At 41.2% G+C, this 19,132-nt stretch overlaps 1 protein-coding gene across 5 annotated transcripts in view; it reads right to left on the bottom strand.

Moving 5' to 3' along the window:
- Window positions 1-5,821: 5,821 nt before the first annotated feature.
- The window catches only part of LOC308410517 (hyccin 2), a 51,694-nt gene continuing 38,383 nt past the window's right edge, over window positions 5,822-19,132 (bottom strand). For 4 of the 5 annotated variants that reach the window (XM_080903893.1, XM_080903895.1, XM_080903896.1 and 1 more), the window contains 6 exons: window positions 18,032-18,127; window positions 17,185-17,301; window positions 15,079-15,166; window positions 14,680-14,836; window positions 13,785-13,961; window positions 5,822-10,234 (listed from right to left, as the gene is read on the bottom strand). In XM_080903893.1, the coding sequence (XP_080760019.1) occupies window positions 9,576-10,234; window positions 13,785-13,961; window positions 14,680-14,836; window positions 15,079-15,166; window positions 17,185-17,301; window positions 18,032-18,127 (1,294 nt within the window). In that variant the 3' untranslated portion in view covers window positions 5,822-9,575. The remainder of the gene's footprint in view (window positions 10,235-13,784; window positions 13,962-14,679; window positions 14,837-15,078; window positions 15,167-17,184; window positions 17,302-18,031; window positions 18,128-19,132) is intronic. The other variant, XM_080903897.1, reaches the window with a different exon arrangement.

Raw genomic sequence — 19,132 nt, 5'->3', positions numbered from 1 at the left:
AATGTGAGATTTACAAGGAGGGAAAACAGTACACCTCTCTGAACAGTGTCTGGGAGGCTGTGGTTGCTGCTGCACGCAATGTTGATGGTGAACAGATCAAAACACTGACAGAATCCATGGATGGCAGGCTTTTGAGTGTCCTTGCAAAGAAAGGTGGCTATATTGGTCACTGATTTGTTTTTGTTTAGTTTTTGAATGTCAGAAATGTATATTTGTGAATGTGGAGATGTTATATTGGTGTCACTGGTAAAAATAAATAATTGAAATGGGTATATATTTGTTTTTTGTTAAGTTGCCTAATAATTATGCACAGTAATAGTCACCTGCACACACAGATATCCCCCTAAAATAGCTAAAACTAAAAACAAACTAAAAACTACTTCCAAAAACATTCAGCTTTGATATTAATGAGTTTTTTGGGTTCATTGAGAACATGGTTGTTGTTCAATAAGAAAATTATTCCTCAAAAATACAACTTGCCTAATAATTCTGCACTCCCTGTATTATGCCAGGTCACAAAGGCAGCAGCCTAGGCAAAGAAACCCAGACTCACCTATTAGAAGGTTTCTCCCTGTTAAAGGGAGATTTTCTTTTCCACTCTCGCCAAGTGGCTGCTCATAGAGGGCCGTCTGATTGTTGATGTTTTCTCTGTATTTTTGTTTCTGCTTATTGTTTTTGCCAGGCAACAAGTAGGAAATATCAGAGTTAATAAGAACGGAAACAACTACTGCTGCTTAGCTGTACTACTTTGGAAATGATAAGACTCTGGACTCAAAGGCAAATGTTTCCTTTAAAGCATGAATACCAGGAATATATTGTAATCAGACAACTTGGTCTTTAACAGCAAGAGACTATCTTGTGCTTCTTGATGTTTATTGGTTGTTGGCAACACAACCACAGACAGTATATAAAATATGGATGTAGGTTCTGAAATGTAAAGCCAACATACAAGTGCCTTAAAGTTGGATTATTTTAATTGTTACCAGTAAAATGTGTGAATTCATCAGGGAGCAAGGTCCAAAGAGAGCAGAAAACCTACAGAGCTCTGTCACTCTCTGGTGGTCGACAGGGGGATAACTACACTGTGAGCTTTATCACGCTCAGTGCTGTGCAGAGCATTAACCAAATTTTTACCAAGATGGCAAAAAGAAGAGTTAAACCTATTAACCTATTTCAGTATGAGTCCTCTGTGGATGAAGAACAGAATGCGCTGTTTACACTTCAGTTAGGAGAGCTGTCGGTCTCTACTGGAAAACAGAGGCAAGTGCCGGCTTTAACTCAGAGCTGTGAACACACGGTTGTATTTTCATTAGAACTTTTTCAAATAATGTAACTGTAATTTAAAATTTATTTTTTTTGTTATTTCTACAGTAAAGTTCACGCGTTGGCCATTTTTCTGTGCCATAATTTGGTTTTCTTAGAACAATCACACTCATAAGTGGAAAAAAGTGTTCTTTCTCCACGTTTCTCACATCAAAATAAACCAGACTTTCAAAATTTACTGACATCAGTTGTGCATACATTGTTTTGTTTTGAAAAATTTCCACACAAAGGGACCAAAAAGGGTACATTATTTATTCACTGCAAATAATCCAAAATTAATTTGAGCTTTGAACTAAGTACCCTGAAAACGCAGTCGTAGCCATCATATTAACTTTAAACATAATAAGGGGTGGGTGCACCGTTCTTGGAAGTACTGCAATACCAAGTCGATGCGTGGAGTGGACGGAGCAAGCCCCTATTCCATCTCCCTGTTCCAAAAATCAATTTAATATATGGTCCCCGGGTAGGGGACGTATCAGATATTAAACTGATAAGAACAGATACTACACTTGATCTTAGCCAAAAGGCCGAGAAGCGATGTCGCATTCGGCTCGGAGGAAACGGCCTGGTTCCCAGCGCCGTCTCTCTGACTCATGGTTTGGAAGCTGAACTGCTGATATTTTGTACTGAATTATCACACAAACAAGAGCAACCATGTTCCCTCACACATCTTATATCGCTGGGTTTGTGTTGCGGTAAATTTAACTTGCGAGCATTTATAACGCAAACGTTATTGCGGCTTCCTGGACACGTGACACGCTTTGATCCAATAGAAAGACCAACACAAATATCACAAATACTTCCACTACATACACGCTAATTATAAATACACGCAATTTATTTATCCATTTATAAAGTCTTTAGACTTTACTCAATGAAGCGGAGTGAAACCTGGGATGAATAAGGTGTTTTACAGATCGACTCATAATAAATATACGTCTTGTAGAGCCCCCTAGTGAAGAGGAGGGTAAACTGCACCACACTCAGAAACTGGTCTAGCAAGACTCAGGAGCTGAATTAAATGACACGGTCCTGGCTCAAGGTCTTCGTATTTACAGATAAATTTACAAATTTATTTACAAATAAATAAATGAATAAAATGCGGTTTAAATTATAACACTGAGAAGAGTCCAGTTGACTGACGGTGACAGATATGAGAGCCAAAACAGAATTAAGCGGGGGCAATGAACTGACATTCAGTTAGCTGGAACACCTCTCTTTCAGTCAATGTGGGAATAAACAGTTCTGTCTATGAAGAAGTCAGTAACTAATACTGGAAGCTGTGCGGCCACCTCACCTTGACGAGAATTTCGTGTATGAGTACGTGTCAGTTTACCTGAAGAGTTTCTGAAGAGTAGCTAGTTAGCTAGCTAAATTGACCAGACAACTATGGACGGGAATTTCCGGCCCGGTAAAACTTGCTGTCAAAACTGCAGTCAATAAAATCAAAATTATCTCAAAAAAAGCAAACTTGAAATTTCGAGTTCTTAAGTCAAGATAACCCACCCTTTTTATTATTATTGTTTTGTATTATTATTATGATATTACAGAGACGGAAACAAGCTTCCACAGACAACAAAAACCTAGCTCCTTGCCCTACTATTATCTAAATATTTAAAATGATAAGGGCCATATTAACTTAGCCATGTCTGCTGCTGTTTATGTCTTCGGCCATTTGAAGGTCATATGTTTCTAACGGTCATGCGCAAAGTCGTGAGAGCGTTTGCATTGGAAGAAGCGCACAGTTTTTGACTTCATGACTAAAGCCCGTTAATTTTACATTTATTTTTGAAAAGTATTTGTTCATAAACAAGATAGAAAATCGATTTAAGAGACTAAATTAAAAAATAAATAAATCAACAACATGTCATATTACAATAACTCTTAAACAGAACTTAATAAATAATTTAAAAACTATCTCCAAAAGTTGATTCTGTTCATCTGGACGTAGCGTTTTGTGGGTGAAACGTTTCGTCACTCATCCAAGTGACTTCTTCAGTCTCAGCTGACTGTTTCCCCAATCTTATAAACAGTACATTTGCATAATGACTGAGGGAGGGAACAATGGGCTGGGAGGTCAGTTTCTTAATCTTAATTATGCAAATTCTTATGACCATTGATCAACAACCACTGACCAAAACCCACTGATCAATGGCCATGAGTACCATTCACAAAAAGTTGGGGAATGGCTGCAATCACAGCATTGTAAGATGGCGAAAGATGTAACCTTAGGCCCCCTCCTCAATTCAGAGATGGTCTTTCCCTTTTCACGTAAATGGCCTCCTTGACTCCGCGCTCAAACCAGCGTTCCTCCTGTCCAAGATGTTACATCCTCATCCTTGAAAGAGTCCACTGGCCTGTAGGTGTAAATAGACTGCAGAGTCCTGGCCTGACGAGGTAGCTCTTCTGTGCTGTGCCATCCGCTTCGCCAGAGGTTGTTTGGTTTTCCCCGATGTATAAATCCTGGCAATCCTCCTGGCACTTAACAGCGTACACTATGTTACTCTGTTTGTGTCGGGGGACCCGATCCTTAGGGTGGACCAAATTTTGGGGTTTAAAAGCCACAGAGACCCGGTGTTTAGAAAAAATGTGTCTCGACTGCTCCGATACTCCTGACACATGTGGGATCACTACAGGTTTTTTGATTGACTGTGGATTTAAGCTGAAATAGCATTTTCTATCCCTCATGTAAACTAAGACCAAGTCTGGTAAGTCCAGAGCTCTGCAGAACTTCAGCAGGACTCTCCGCACCTTAAATGTAAAAGCGTTAGCTCTTTTCTCAAAAATGCCCTGGTTACACCATTAGAATTGTAGATAGAATTTATATTCTCAATTTCTTTTTGGGGTTGAAGTGCCTGGGAAGGGATCTCAACCTCCACTCACATCTTCCTTCAGGTGATCTCAATGGGTCACATAATAGGGTGAGGCAAGGTCTCACAATGGTGTCACCCAAAACCTCTGTTGATAATGACCCACGCCTTTTTTCACACCTTGGTGCAGATGTCGAGGCACATGATCAATAGTGGGTCAACAACCCTGTTAAGAAACAATTCACTAGGGGTTAAATATCTGGGACTCTCCACCATTTGTGTTGATTCATGCTCAATCATCCAGGTAAGGAAATCCCAAAAAGTTAATTCTGTTCTTCTGGATGTAGTGTTTTCAGTGGGAGAACAGTTTTGCCACTCACCCAAGTGACTTCTTCAGTGTCAGAAGTCACAGACTGAAGAAGTTGCTGTAGACCATCTGTTTCCAGGTCAAATGAGTTGTGCTTTCAGATATGCTCTTCTGCGTAGCTTGTTTGTATAAATGTTTTTTTTTGTTACCTTTCTATCAGCTTGAAGCCATCTGGCCATTTCCCTCTGACATAACCAGGATTTTCACCCAGAGAACGCTTGCTCACTGGATATTTTCTCATTTCATCCCTGTAAACCCTGAAGATGGCTGTGCAGGAGACTCAGTACAGGAACAGGTGTACCTAATAAAGCGGTTGCTGAACGTATGAAGCATGAATTTACAGGACTTTGCAGTAGTTTGTGCTATGTTCTTAGATTGTATAGATTTTCTGTTTGTTTTCCTATGCATATATTTTAATGAGTATTATTTAGCTTGTCTCCATTTCATCAGTTTTGATGACTCAGTCTTTAATGAGTGATGAAAAGTCTTTATTCATTCATCACAAAGTTGAAGTGCTTGACTGACTATTCATGTTCTGACAAATGTGAGAAAGGATTTGATTGTCTTTTGCAGAGGCGAGTCTGTGATATGAAAAATGCCTCAACTGTTTTCAGAACTGCATTAAGAGTGGTGAGAATTACTTCTCTGCTGTGACAACTGAGCCAAATCCATTACGAAAAACCGGAGTGAAGATTAACATTAGTGACGTAATTTCCGTCAAATATGGCGGTCCGCCCAGTTCCCTTCTTTAAAAATGTGATCAGGCAGGATTGAAGACTCAAAAAGCCCAGAGACACCGGCCATAAGGTCGCTCTGCATTCAGCACTATTGACTGTTACCAGCGTTGCTTGTTTCACAGTAGCTGTTCTAATTTTCTTTCCAATTTCCGTTTTCCCTGCCAGCAAAGCTGTTCTGACTCAGTGGAACCATTAGCTAACAGCAAATAAGCTAACACAGTCAGTTCACAAAATTAGCTGACTGAATTCAGACGACTAAGTTTTTATATTGTAGACAATGGGTTATTCTGATGTATTTAAAATATTTATTTTTGCATTTTTTGATACAATGCTCTGTATTGTATACAGATATTATAATAAAGGATAGTCTTTTAAATTTAAATAAAGACTTCTCTTGCTCAAGACCACTTAAAAACCCCCACTTACAATAAAGTCTGGCTCATTTAAATGAAATGTAAAGAAATGACAGGTGACTTGAGACTTTTGCAGTTATATAGTGAAACCAAACTGGGTACTAAAACTGGAAGTAGTCATGTGATGTGTAATGATGAGTGTACTAAAGCACTCACACACACTCAGATCCCTTACAGCACAATATTTATTCAACAATATACATTAATTTCTCTACATTTCAGACTTATGTTCATTTTTTTTATATTCATCTTGCTTCACCTTTGTACATTTATTTACAAGATTTAAAATAAGTCTTTCTCCATTTATATAACATCATTAGTACAGTGTAATCACATCATCCAGCAGCTTCCCTTGAAGCATTCATAATTGCTAATCTATTTAATACACCGACTGGCGTCTTTGAGCCACAGAGCAGCAAACTGACAGAAGGGCTCAACATGCACTCAGAGTCCAGGTGTCCATGGTCCTCTTAATTCACCCATGTAAGAGAAGTCGTTTGCTCTGTAGCACCACGCAGGGTGTATAAACAGAATCTTTGAATGGCGACACTGTTGAGGTCTTGCACCTTTAAAAATCATCTTAAATGCATGTGGCCCCTCCCACCCGACGAGGATCGGCGAAAGCCCGTCCACCAAAATAAAAAAATAAAAAGGAGAGGGTGGGGGAAATGTTGCATAGAATCAATTCTGATGTCAAGAACAGAAATTTTAGTGCTGCCATTTTTTATTTTTTTTTTAAATGTGGCTTTCTGATAATCTCCTGAGACCTTCCAGACCCCATTTTATATATATCTATATATCTATATATATATATTTTTTTTGGTTTTAAAATGAAAAAAATATAATAAATAGCTGTACCCTTTGACTTTAACAAAAAAAAAAAAAAAAAAAAAAAAAAAATAGTATTGTGTTGGATGTCACATCCAACACAATGCTACTTTAAAAGAGACTAAAACCCTGCATTGAGTGTATTTGCACATAAATGATGTCATTTCGATTACTTTCTTGAGAGAGGTGGATGGATTAAAGTGCATTCTACTGTATGAAAACAAAGCCCACAGTTGTCACATGCAGGACAGGAAATGAACTTTATTTAAATAAAATATATTTTTTCCTTTATTGAAATTCAAATAGACTTAAGGATTTATAAGCTTATCTATGGCAGCTAAAATTTCCAACCACAGTCAAACTTTAACGTTCATTTCCCACCCTGATCACATGCAAATAACACTGCGTACGCACACACTCCCACGCACACACTCTCGGACATTTGTCACTCTGTGGCAGCGTGCAGCACCAAAGTGGCTGCTGGTACCCCTCAGGTGAGGGGGAGTCGTGTGAATGACAAGAACACGTTAACAGTTTAAAAAACAAAACAAAAACAAACAACAGCCAAAAGGTGCCACTCGACTCACAGCAAAATACAGTAAATGGGAAAACACGGCTCGCCGAGAGCCACACAGCACGATGACAGCAGACAGTGGACCAGGTGAGAGTGTGAACTGTAGCTACTCTCCTCTCTTCTTCATCCTCCACAGTCCAGTCCAGTTCAGGAGAAGGAGGAAGATGATGTGAGGCCTAAGAGCTGACTACTGAGGCTTTTTGGCCTGAAATGTGTAAGGCTAAAGCACACACAGGACTCACTCAGGACCAGGAGCAGCAGCTGTGAGGGTTTCAAGCACAGGAGCACGAGCGTGTGGGATTTTCACTGCACACTGAACTGACTTTTATAAATATATATATATATGCATATGTATATATATTAATCATTCATTCTCTTTTTAAACAAGCACTTGAGCAAAACATGGAAATGCAGTACAACCGCTGACTACTACAGTACACAGACGCTTCATATACTGCTTTTATATGTGAACAGCTATACTAAGTGATGATATTTTTTTTTTTTTTTTTTTTTTTTTTTTTTAAATGGCAAATAAAGGTGAAGCTGCATCTAAGGGCACGTTGAACCATGTGTCTAGAGATCCCTTTTTTTTTTTAATTTTATTTTAAAATAAGAACAGCAGACAGGAGAAAAAAAAAGAAGGCATTTTTAAATTTAAGACATCCAAAGGAGGGGAAACCGAAAGTCCTTAAGGAGAGGATGCGTATCGGCACATCTGGCAAAGACGAGGACAAAACTCGGGTTTGGCTCACCGGGCATTTCATGCCAATGAAACAGCCGGCGCTTCGCAGGGCACTAAACATGCAGACAAGCACGCCGTGCTCAAATCCCTCAGCCCAGACAGGGGGTACTACAGAAGACCAGCGAGCACTGCGCGCAGATGCAGCCGTTTCACAGCAGAGATCTAACTCCATGTATGTGATTGAAATTGCACTTCCAAAAAATAAAAATAAAAATCAAAGCAGGGCATTTTAGGGACTTAAAATAATAACCCAAATGAGACTGATTGATATATGACAGGAAAAAAAAGAAGAAAAGTCTGATGGTTTTTGTTTTGCAGGTAAAAACTGCACATGATGGTACTCAACTGAAATGCAAGGCCAGGATATTCAGCCACACTTGTCACACGAATGCGCACAAATCTTTACAGTGTCGTCACAGCTGCAGTGTGAAACCATTTGCAATCCTCCCAATTGGTCATCAGTCTGATTTTGAACCATTCTGCATTCTGATTGGGAGACACGTGTCTGAGTGGCAGGTGAACACACAATGAGGTAGAACAAAATGTTTTATAAGCATCCAATCAGAGCACAAAAACAGGCGGTCAGCAGTGACTGCTATACACCTCCAGAGGGCAGCACTTCACCGGCTCAGACATGACGCCAACACACAAGCTTTAACACAGACCTAAACGCTCACTAACGAGTGCTCTTAGACGGAAGGATCCATTGAGCAGTTTGAACCGCAAATTTAACATACAGTCAGCAAAAGTGTGCACGGTCCAATGCAGTTATTCATCGAGATTCCGATTTTAAACCAAACCGCAAGACAAAAGTCTTCCCATAGCTGCACAGTATTTATTTCTCTAGATTTAACCATTTAAAATCTCGGGGAAGGACAAAGCCTCGACACCCTTCCAGTTTGGTTTTACAACAATCCTATTTGTTAGATTTTACAGATGAAATGAGAATTGTTTCTGTGACAAAAAACAGGTCATGGCCTTAACCCTAAAGAATCACTTGGGCCTGACAAACTACTGACACACACACACACACACACACACACACACACACACACACGAAAACCCTTCTTTGGACTCTGATTTAAAACATTTAAAGATCTGTTATTCATAAAACTCTCTGTCGAATTAAAACAAAAAACCCCAAAAAACAGCAATTAACAAGGAAGATAATCAGCAAGAACGATTGCACGTGAGCCCCGGGAATGAAGGAGAAGGAATGAAGAGACAGACCAACCAAGTCCCCCACTCTTCTCCAAATGAGCGACGGTAAGTGTTATTGCTGATTCATTTTTGACTGATTCAGTCTGGAAAACGTAATAATCTGAAATGTCACGGATGACCTACAGCTAGCCTGAAATCCTTGCAGATCTCCTCTCGTCACAGCCTCCCTTTGAGGAGAGTTTCTATGTGGAATGCTCAGCTTGGCAGAGAGGAGGACGCAGTGACACGCTGGACTCTTACACTCGACCGTAGTTACAGCAGGAGCAGCCGGTCACGATTCACTACTTTTCACGTTGTGCTGTCAGTGACTTCATCCACCCACGACGACAGCAGGTCTCAATTACAAATTTTAATGGATGTTTAACGGGGTGGAAACACAGCTCTGGAGATCTCAAATGTGTTTCAATTTCTTAGACACACACACATACACAGACAGACGCACAGGTAGAAAGACGTCATAGTCGAGCTGTAGAGAGTCGCGGAGAGAAACTGCATGAATCTGTGTGTGTTATGTAGGTATTCGTGCGTGTGAGTGTGCGCGCCATTCCCTGCACTGGACGTTAGACCTGTGATATGATCTGCATGTTGAAGCTGGGGGAGCGTGACTGCTTGGTAAGAGGTGCTCCAGGAGACAGCAGGGCCTGAGCCTCCTCCGGCCTGAGCAGGTGTTCCTCCTGCAAACTGATGGTGGAGTGCCGGTGAGAACCCCCAGCTAGAAGCCCTTCCCTCTCAGAGCCTCCTGCCTCCTCGTGTTCCTCGCCATCGCCTCCGTTCAGGTTGAAATTCGTGCAGTCAAAGGACTTGCTGGAGGAGGTGCTGCCAGTCCTCACTAGCATGGGGCCCGCGGGGAAGCTCAGGTGCTTCTTTATGGGGCTCAGCTGGATGGCGTCCAAGTTGATGCTCGCTGGAGGCGACTGCTGCCTCTGTTGATGCCTCCTCGTGGCGGCCTGAAGATCCGCAGACAACTCCACCTGTTTGTCTGTCTCCCGCTCTTTCTCCCGCTCCTTCTCCCGCTCTCGCTCCTTGTCCCGAGACAGTCGCGCAGTAATGGCTTTCTTGATGCTGCTCGTGCTGCTGTTCAGGCTGCCACCCCTGGGCCCCACGCTGCCGCCAAGTTTGGTGCCGCTGGGCTGGCTGCTGTTCGACGCCCCAGAGGAGAAACCCTCGTCTGGGTCGTTGATATTGAAGGAGTCCTCCCCGCCGCTCATGCCATCAGCGTCTGAATGTGACGATGAATGAACATAGACAGAAGCAAAACAAAAGCAAAGAGAAATGTGAGTGAAATCACAAAATGCTGAGCTGAGTATGACCTGACTGAGCAAAACTTTTACTCTCATTTTATAAAACCTTCCAAACACTTCATAACTGCAAAGTTTCATAATCTATAATCTCGTCCACATGTCACAGAAGTTGCTGCTCTGGCTCGTTAACACAAAGCCGTGTCTTCTAATTTTTATTTACAGTGTTGTCAAATGGCTTGTAAAAATTTTAGCAGTAATAATGACTATGATTAGATGATTAGAAATACTCCAAAACAAATTAGCAGACTTAATTAGTTCCCCTTCTAAAAGTGCAACACTTTACGCTCGACAGACTGTGCTTCTTCATTATCTCAGTCATTAAGCACCAAACAGAGGTTCAGTTCAATAGACTGCATAATGACCCTGAGCTCTGATCCTCTGATGTAACACAGATTGACTGAAATCTGACCAGCTGTTTGTTTGGGCAAAGTGAGAGTTCAATACCCTGGCTCAAAGAGCTGAGTTTTTTTTAATCACAATATGCAATCGTCAATAATCTATAGCCTAATAGGCACGATATTTGGATAAAGACCTAAAGATTAAAACATTTTTAATCCATTTGTATCCTCACTTTGAAAGCTGAAAAGGAAAAAAGATGATAAAGTGTTAGAAAAAAAGCAAGTTATTGACATACAGTATGCAGGGTAAAGGCTGTTAAAAGAAGAGAGATGATCAGCTGTCTCTCTCTGTCATGCATCGTTGGGACAAGCAGACCCGGATGATAGGGAAACCACAGACAGCACCAGAAAAAGGAATGCAGAAAACTGAGAAGAAAAAGGTCTGGACTGACATGCACATAACATGAGGAGAAGACACATGCTCTCCTGCCCCATCCCTCGTCTCTCCTGCAGCACTGGCCCAGCGGTCACGTGGTTGGCCGGCCGAGATGTGCCTGCCAATCTGTGGAAAGCGCTGATGCGAGTCCAAACACCTCGCCAGATCAATAGCCTTCCAGTTAGAGCTGACAGCCCGCGAGGCTTAATGAGCCAGTCTGCAAACCACCACAGGCCAACCCAGTCCCCCCAAATGAAGAGTGGTATTGGTGATCTTTACCAACAAGGCTGCAGCCAGTGGTTTTTCCATGTTTTAGCCTTTTGACTACACTTTGCTTATGTCTGCTCATGCAACAGATTTATATACTTCCTGCCGGTTCCCAGTCATTTCAATGCGCTGTGAAATTTAGCCGGAAATATCTGAAATAACCATATTTTGTATTTCAGTTTTTAAGTGGGGAGCATTTTAAAAACTCTTCATGGTGCATTCAAGGTCAATCTGAGGAGCAGCATTTTAAAGTAAACCTGCAAAAATCATTGCTTCTGCAGAAAAAAGAAAATACACATAACCCGCAATATAGCTGAGAGGGTCAGTGTTAGCTTTGCAATTCAAAACAAAAATAAAGGGAGGAAGTGCTACTTAGCATACAAACTATCCATATTTTCCCTGTAAAGTTCAATGCTTTGTTTATGTTTAAAAGTTAAATCGTTGGTCACATTATTAATGAGGATGAACTTTGTGCTTTGCATAACAGAAATTTGGTGTTACAAGCTAAAACAGCACTTTTCAATCCGTAGGCGAATTTCATCTGCAGAAGTTAAGCTCACTGCACATAAGCATCAGAGTTTGTATTATGTAAAATATAAACCAACATACAAAAGAAGTAAACTTTAACTATATAATGATCGTCACTAATGGAAGATTTGTCCAGTAGAAGGCATTATGGGTAACTGTGTTTTTACATACCTGCGTGTTTGATGAATTTTGACTACAGCAGTGTATATTTGAAAAAGGACCTGTTTTCCTACCATAAACAGAGTCCATACATATCAATAAATACACATAAGGAATTCTTCCTTAAGAGTCTTTGATGATCTTCAGCGGCTCATTCTCATATGTTCTGGTTACAACGCAGAACGTATGAGATAGGATCGCTTTAAAACTAAAGAGGACAGACATTAAAGATTTCTAATAAAGACTGATATTTAAATTAATTTTCAGATTGTTTTTAAAACCACAAAGTTTCGAAATAAACTAAAGCTCCTGCATCAGTCGGGCTCTTTTAAAAATCTGACATCATCAGTTCAGAGTTTTTAAAACTGCCCCCACCTCAGATTTAGCAATATTAAAATAGCACATTTTATACTTTTACTTTGAAGTGATCTGAGCTGAATGAATAATTTCCTCTAAGGAACTCAAAACAAAAAAGAAAAATGGTTGCGGTGCAAAGAATATGCTATAAGAAGTTTAAACATGCAAAGGCACAAGCAACTTTCAATTTCAATGCAATGGAGAGGCAAACAAACAGGTTTCGACTTCCTGCAAGAGAATCGCAACTAACTGACTGCTTTTGAAATAATCCCATGTTTCTCTTTAATATGTGGCAGATTTCTATCTAACAAAATCATGATAAAGGATTCTTTCAGAGCGGCGTTCAATGAAAACTCACTGGAAGAAGACGAGATGGCACTCAGACATACACTGACCACAAGCCAGGAAATGCGTCTGACGTTTCAAGATTTCTAAACGTTTATGAATGGAAATGGACACACATTTAAAGGATGCAAAATGGGCCTACAATCCCCGCTCGAAATAGTAGACTGACGGCATTCAATTTATAACTTGGCCTTTTTTTCTGATAAGCTAAAAGATCCGACGTTTCTTGTTTGAGCAGAAATCACTGAAGCTTGCTGTAGCGTGTGCATGCAGGGCTTGTTTTCACTCACTGAGCTGGGGAAAAGAAATGCAACATAACAGAACACAAACTTAGGACAGAGTAAAGGTGCTGGACTAATAAAAAAAGAAAGAAAAAGAAAACACCACAAACAAATCGGAGGTTCTCTTTCTGCAGGGAAGGGTGGTAGCAGCAGATGGGTGCTGCTGGCCTCACAGACCCAAAACTTGATGCTATCAAACACCTCAAGGGGCGAGTTCAGAAAGAAGATGCCGGATACTCTGAGCCTGTTTTGTAAAACTGATACATATTCCCTGTCAAAGCTGTAGAAAATATAAATCAATAAACCCAATTATCAAACAGGGAGAGTTTGGAAAGCGCAGAGTAGAAGGTCAAGCTGGACACTAAACATGCTCAGTGAGTGACAAGGGTGGCAGTTTAATGTTGAAGGCATGATGAGGGGAAGAAAGAGAGAACATGACATGACGACAGGCCCATGCAGAACGGCCACTAGCCAACCACACTTCCTTCAAACCCAGAATAGGCGACTCTTCCACTCTTAAATGAGGCAAAAACATAGCAAAGGTTTTGCATTAGAGGGGTTGTTGGCTGAGCGTCTTATAAGACTGGATGAGTTAGTATACTCTGGGGAAGTGAAGAGGCAGCCACAATGGAAAGGGCAGAGTTAACCGCCTCAAGCCGAGAAGGGGTAGTAGGAGGAGGGTTGGGATGATACAGATCGAAGGGGGCACCTCCTCCTGAGACCCGCCCTGCTCTGAGCGTCTGCCCCCGTCCCCTACCCTCGAGAGTGATGGGGGGAATGATGCTGCTGCTGCTGCTGCGGTGGCTGTGTTGCCGCCCTCCTCTTTCCTCTTTAGCCGTGGGATCCCAGTGGGTGCGGTGGCGGTGTTGGTGCTGGGCGAGGCTAGGATTGACGATGAGGCTCAACTCTGCATCGGTTGAGTAGTCAAAACAATCTGGGAGTCAACAACACAGATGAGGAAATGTGTCGCTTTAGTAGCAGCAAGCTTCAATCAATTCGGGCCTCATCATAGCCAGAGCAGGCCTAACTACTGTCTCTAAATTCATATCCACAAGATATGGAAAAAATAGGAACTACCCCATAAATACTTGGTAAAATGGAGACAGTAGAAACTACAGGCACCATTTCGCTCTTCATCGTAACCAGTGAAACAAAGCACGTAATAGACAGGACAAGCAAAAACAGAGAAAAGAAAAGGAAAAAAAGAGCAATAAGGAGCAGTGAGTGGCACAAACACTGCAAACACAGACTATATGACCACAGTTGCATACAATAACTGACATGAAACACCATTTAGATGATGCTAATGGTGTAACTGAAGTACAGAGGAAACGGGTTTTCTTCTCACTGGAAAGGGGGGAAAAAAAACACCAGAGAAGTCATTTTCTCACCAAATAGCTCCTTCTTGCGGGCTTTTATAGATCAGGGAAAAAAGTAATAACCTGTAAGATTACAGTTTAAATCATAACCATGCACTTGCTTAACTTTCTTCTTGAAACTATCCTCAAGTGCTACGGATAATTCATGAGGTTGATGAAAGGGCGGGAAAAAAAAAAAAAGTAATCTACTCTGCGTCCAGATTTACTTCCTGCACTGCGGCCTGGCTCGCGTTCCTGTGTGCTGCAGCCAAGATGGCAGATTTTAAGTCTCACCCTCTCTCTTCCAGCGGTGGCGTCGTATCGAGGCGGTGGTGATGGCCGAGATTGATATACGCCTGATGGTGGGAGTCACCTCCACCTGCAGCACCTTGCGGCCCCGCGGTGCGTCGGGAGCGCTTTCCGGCAGCGAGTTTTTCATGGCGTTCCCCAGCTGAAGTCGACACATGCACAGGTGCAGATCAATAAACAATTAAAGGAGCAAAGCCAGGAGGTATAACAAGATTTAAAGCCTGGTTATGGTTCGAATTTGAGGACAAAAAAAAAAAAAAAAAAAAAAAAAAAAAAAAAAAAAAAAAGGCAGATCAAAGCCATTATTTTACTTCATGGTTTTTATTTTGTCTCGGGATTTAATTATAGACAGGTGGGAGTTTACTGCTGTGCTGCAGGTCTTACCAGGAGAGGCTGGGAGTAAAGCTCCAGCTGGGCTCGGTACAGAATGTCCTCCAGAGCTTCTCGCCCCATCTCCCACTCTCCATTGTATCTGCAAATCACAACAAAAGACACACACACACACACACACACACACACACACACACACACACACACACACACACAGGCATTTAACAATGTCATGCTGCGAGCCTATCTGGAATGTCTCACAAGGTGCCTTGACGTCTGAATCATATCCTCTAATCTATTATTAGTTATTTAGTAATGCCTGCAGCTACAGCGAGGGCGTGGTGGATAACTTGGGCACGTATCTAAACAGAGGGATTATACTCTTTGTCACGCTGTTGAAATGCAAGAAAATAGGCTGAATTTTTTTCCTCGCAGTGAAATAAAATATAAAGCATTTAGAAAAGCAAACTTTATGTCACACATAAATGGTTTTCACAGTTACTAAATAGAATACTGGCACATTAATGGCTGCTAATTTGTGTAAAATTGTGTAAATGCAGGATATGGAAACATATTATAAAATTCCAATTGAAAATCAGCAAAGACTGATAAACATGTATTTAACTTGAAAATGTCCAATAAATACTGAATATTATCTTTGCAGAGCAAGATACTGCAAGATACTACCTGGACTGATGACCATGAAAAAAAAAGTACTATGGAAATAATAAATTAAAATTGCAAAAACACCAGGAAGTGAATGGCTGAACTCTTTGATGTGGTCCTGCAAATGCAACAGTCATGCGAGCGGGGACAAATGTTCTGGGCTTCCTTTTAGTCTTAAGATCAAAAGAAATGGGATGAATGGGCAGGTAAAACAGACTCTGATGTTCACGAGGCTGAAAATTACTCTACAGTAGAATAAATTTCCAATCTGAACAGCACAAGTGAACGCTGTTTCTGTTTGTGATGTTCTGATATCCCAGCGCATTTTGCTTCCTCTCTCGGCATTAGCGGCCATATTAACCTAAATCCCAGACTGTCCTCAGCTAGTGCCAAGTGTGAAGCTTGGATTCATGTTCATCTGGCCTTCACGTGAGTGAGCACTGAGGTGACCTATGGTAGGGATTACTAAAAAGGCCATTATTTTCTGTCATCTAAACTCACACTCACACACAGCCCTTTTTTTTCCTCCTTTTTTTTGTGCATCGCCTGCTCCAACCTACTGATTTCTGCTCTGCATCCTCATGGAGGTGATGAGGCAGAATGCATGCTCATCCTCTCCCAACCGCTCTGCTACACCACTACTGCAACAGTAGCGATTCCAGTCACCATCGTATCAGGATATCCATATCTGAGGACTTGCTGTCATCGAGGAGCTATAATCAGCTTTGCAATGACTGTCCTCGTAGGGGATGAAATCACCTGCTTCCACAATGCGCTGCTGATGTAATCGCTCTCTACAGTGGGTAGCTTCTGCCCTTGGTGGCGCACTAGCATATGCTGTGAGGAGAATTTCTGCAGCAACTCATGGCAAACTAGAATCAAGAAGACCCTCATTAGCAATGTTCCAGTGGCAAAAACAACATTATGTTGTGTTGCCCACAACGAGCAGCTGGCTACAGCCACAATAAATACAGAATCTCTTTTCAGCTTCATTTACACCATTCGCTCTGGCCTGTGCAGCTTCAGACTGCTCTCAGAGCAGTAAGGTGGTTGCAGCTCTGGAGGTAGATCGGGTCAGCTACTAATCAGAAGTCGAGTGTTTTTTGTTGGAAAAGGTCAACAGACATATGGGTTTGTTTACTAGTCAGAGGGTTAGTAGTTTGATCCCAGACTCCTCCAGTCAGCATAAAGAAATGCCTTTGGGCAAGAAACTGGACCCCAAACTGGACCTGATGCATTGATCCTTCATGAAAGTCAACCAAAACCGATTCTGGCTGTAGCGGGTAGCTAAAAAGCTCTAAAGCCAGCTCAAGACTAAAAATAGAGCTGAAAATAAGTGATAATGTTCCTTTATAACAACAGCATGTGTATATTGCATATATAACAAGTGATGATGCATGAAACTTGTTTCTGCAGCCGTGGAACTGCCAAAAAATCATAATATAATGAAATAAGCAAAAACCGAAACACTTTTCCTGCTTTAAAGACACGTACATGGCATGATACACTGCAGTCAGCATCTGCACCATGAACTCAGGGTCCAACAGCACTCGGTTGCAAGGTTCCCTCCAAAGCTTCTGCTGTTGCCGCGGGAAGCCGCATACACACAACCTGTGAATAGAGATTTTTACTGGTTAAACAACATCCCTTTAACCTCTGTGGAAAGCACACATCAGATAAGATGAGGCTAAATGGGAAGAACAACTAAAGGAAACATCAGACACTTCCTGAGGAAACACATCAAACACTGAGCGAGGGGAACAAAATCTTAACTTCTTGAGACTCATAGAAGGTTAGGCAAGGTCAGCCAGCAGGGTGCTCACGTCTTTACTGTGAGGCTAAACTGAAAGAGTGAGTGCTGTTCTCGTGCTCTGAAGTCTTCACAGTCACAGTTTGCCATCTGTCTAGACTAGACTGAGCTTGCTTCAGGCGTTGTCTGTCTGATCGGTAACAGTAGGCAGCGATTCATATCCTGAATCGTCTACATGCTGCGGTGGAATAATTATCTGCGTCATATTGTGAATTCCACATTGATCCTTTCTCCTTAGGGCGTCTCAGTGTTTCCAAAATAGACAGATGGAGACAGGTATCCAGCAGTAAGGTTTTTGATTGGCCAAAAGCACAGTCAGTTCAACTCATTTCAAATAAAACTGCATTTATCAAATCCTCCTGCAAAGATGGCAGTCTGTACTGAGATATGGTTACACGGCCTATGAGGTGTTTTAATCCTAATTTCTGGAAAGCAGGTAATACAAAAAATGTGTCATTGCAGAGGCTGGTTATCACTTGGGTGGAGAAAATGCAAAACAAAAGAAGGTACACGCGTTTTTGTTTTTCTTACCGTGAGCTCATCCTACAGACTGACTGATAGGAAGAAAGGGGCATGTAGACCACAGCAGAGTTGTAGCAGAGCATGAGGAAACACAGCACCTCAAACCTGCAACCAAAAACACACTGTTAATCTAATCAACTTAGTCCAAAAAAAAAAAGTTGGGAAAAAAGGAAATATCACTTTTAATCAATATCATACCTTTAAAGTATGACACTTTCACTGAGAACAATTATGCAGCGTGGTTCAAGCAATTTATCAACTCTATGAAGTGTTAAACAGTCTGCTTGCCTAAGCACTTTTGTGCATTGTCAGCCAGTGTGCCGCTTGTAGGTGCATAGCCTTACATACTGCAGTAATCGCCCTTAAGCTCTCCACAGACTTCTTATCAATGATGCAGAATCAGTGACACTAAAGATTTAAGTCATCTTGAACTCATAGTGGATAGCATACTTGTTGCTGCGGGTTCACCCAGTAAAGAGATTATTGTTAAAATATTTGGCAAACCTACGCAACTCAGAAGCTTTGACAGAGAGGGGCCAAGATTATACTAGCTTCTGGGCACAAGCACGGACAGTTGTGTACAAATAGTTTCTCCTGAAGGACACATAAGTAGATGGTCCATTTCAATGTAGAGCAACATGGACACACACAACTGTCAGACACAAAACCTCACTTTACCCAGTGATGGCAAAATTTACATCACTAGGAGTCATGCATAAAACTAAAGAGGGTGGCGCTGTAGAACACACAGGTGAGATTTGGGTAGTATATGTACAAATTACTAATAAAGTCACTGAAAAGCAACTGTAGCATAAGTTCTGTGGGGGAAAGTGCTCTTCCTTCTAGAAGTTATGGCAAAGGCTGATCAGGCCCACATGTAAGCATGACAAATGGAGCAGTTCATATATATATATATATATATATATATATATATATATATATATATATATATATATATATATATATATATATATATATATATATCTTTTCTACTGTAATTGACCACTCAAGGCACTTTCATACAACTTGCCTCATTCACCCATTCATATGGGCACTTTTTATTTTCTTAAATGGAAGTGCTTTCTATCCAACTTTCACACATTCTTACGA

The sequence above is a fragment of the Rhamphochromis sp. 'chilingali' genome (assembly GCF_963969265.1).
Source record: "Rhamphochromis sp. 'chilingali' genome assembly, chromosome: 14".
In the NCBI taxonomy this organism is placed as follows: domain Eukaryota; kingdom Metazoa; phylum Chordata; class Actinopteri; order Cichliformes; family Cichlidae; genus Rhamphochromis; species Rhamphochromis sp. 'chilingali'.
Note: the sequence above shows the minus strand (reverse complement) of the source record. Positions and strands in the feature narration are given on the sequence as shown.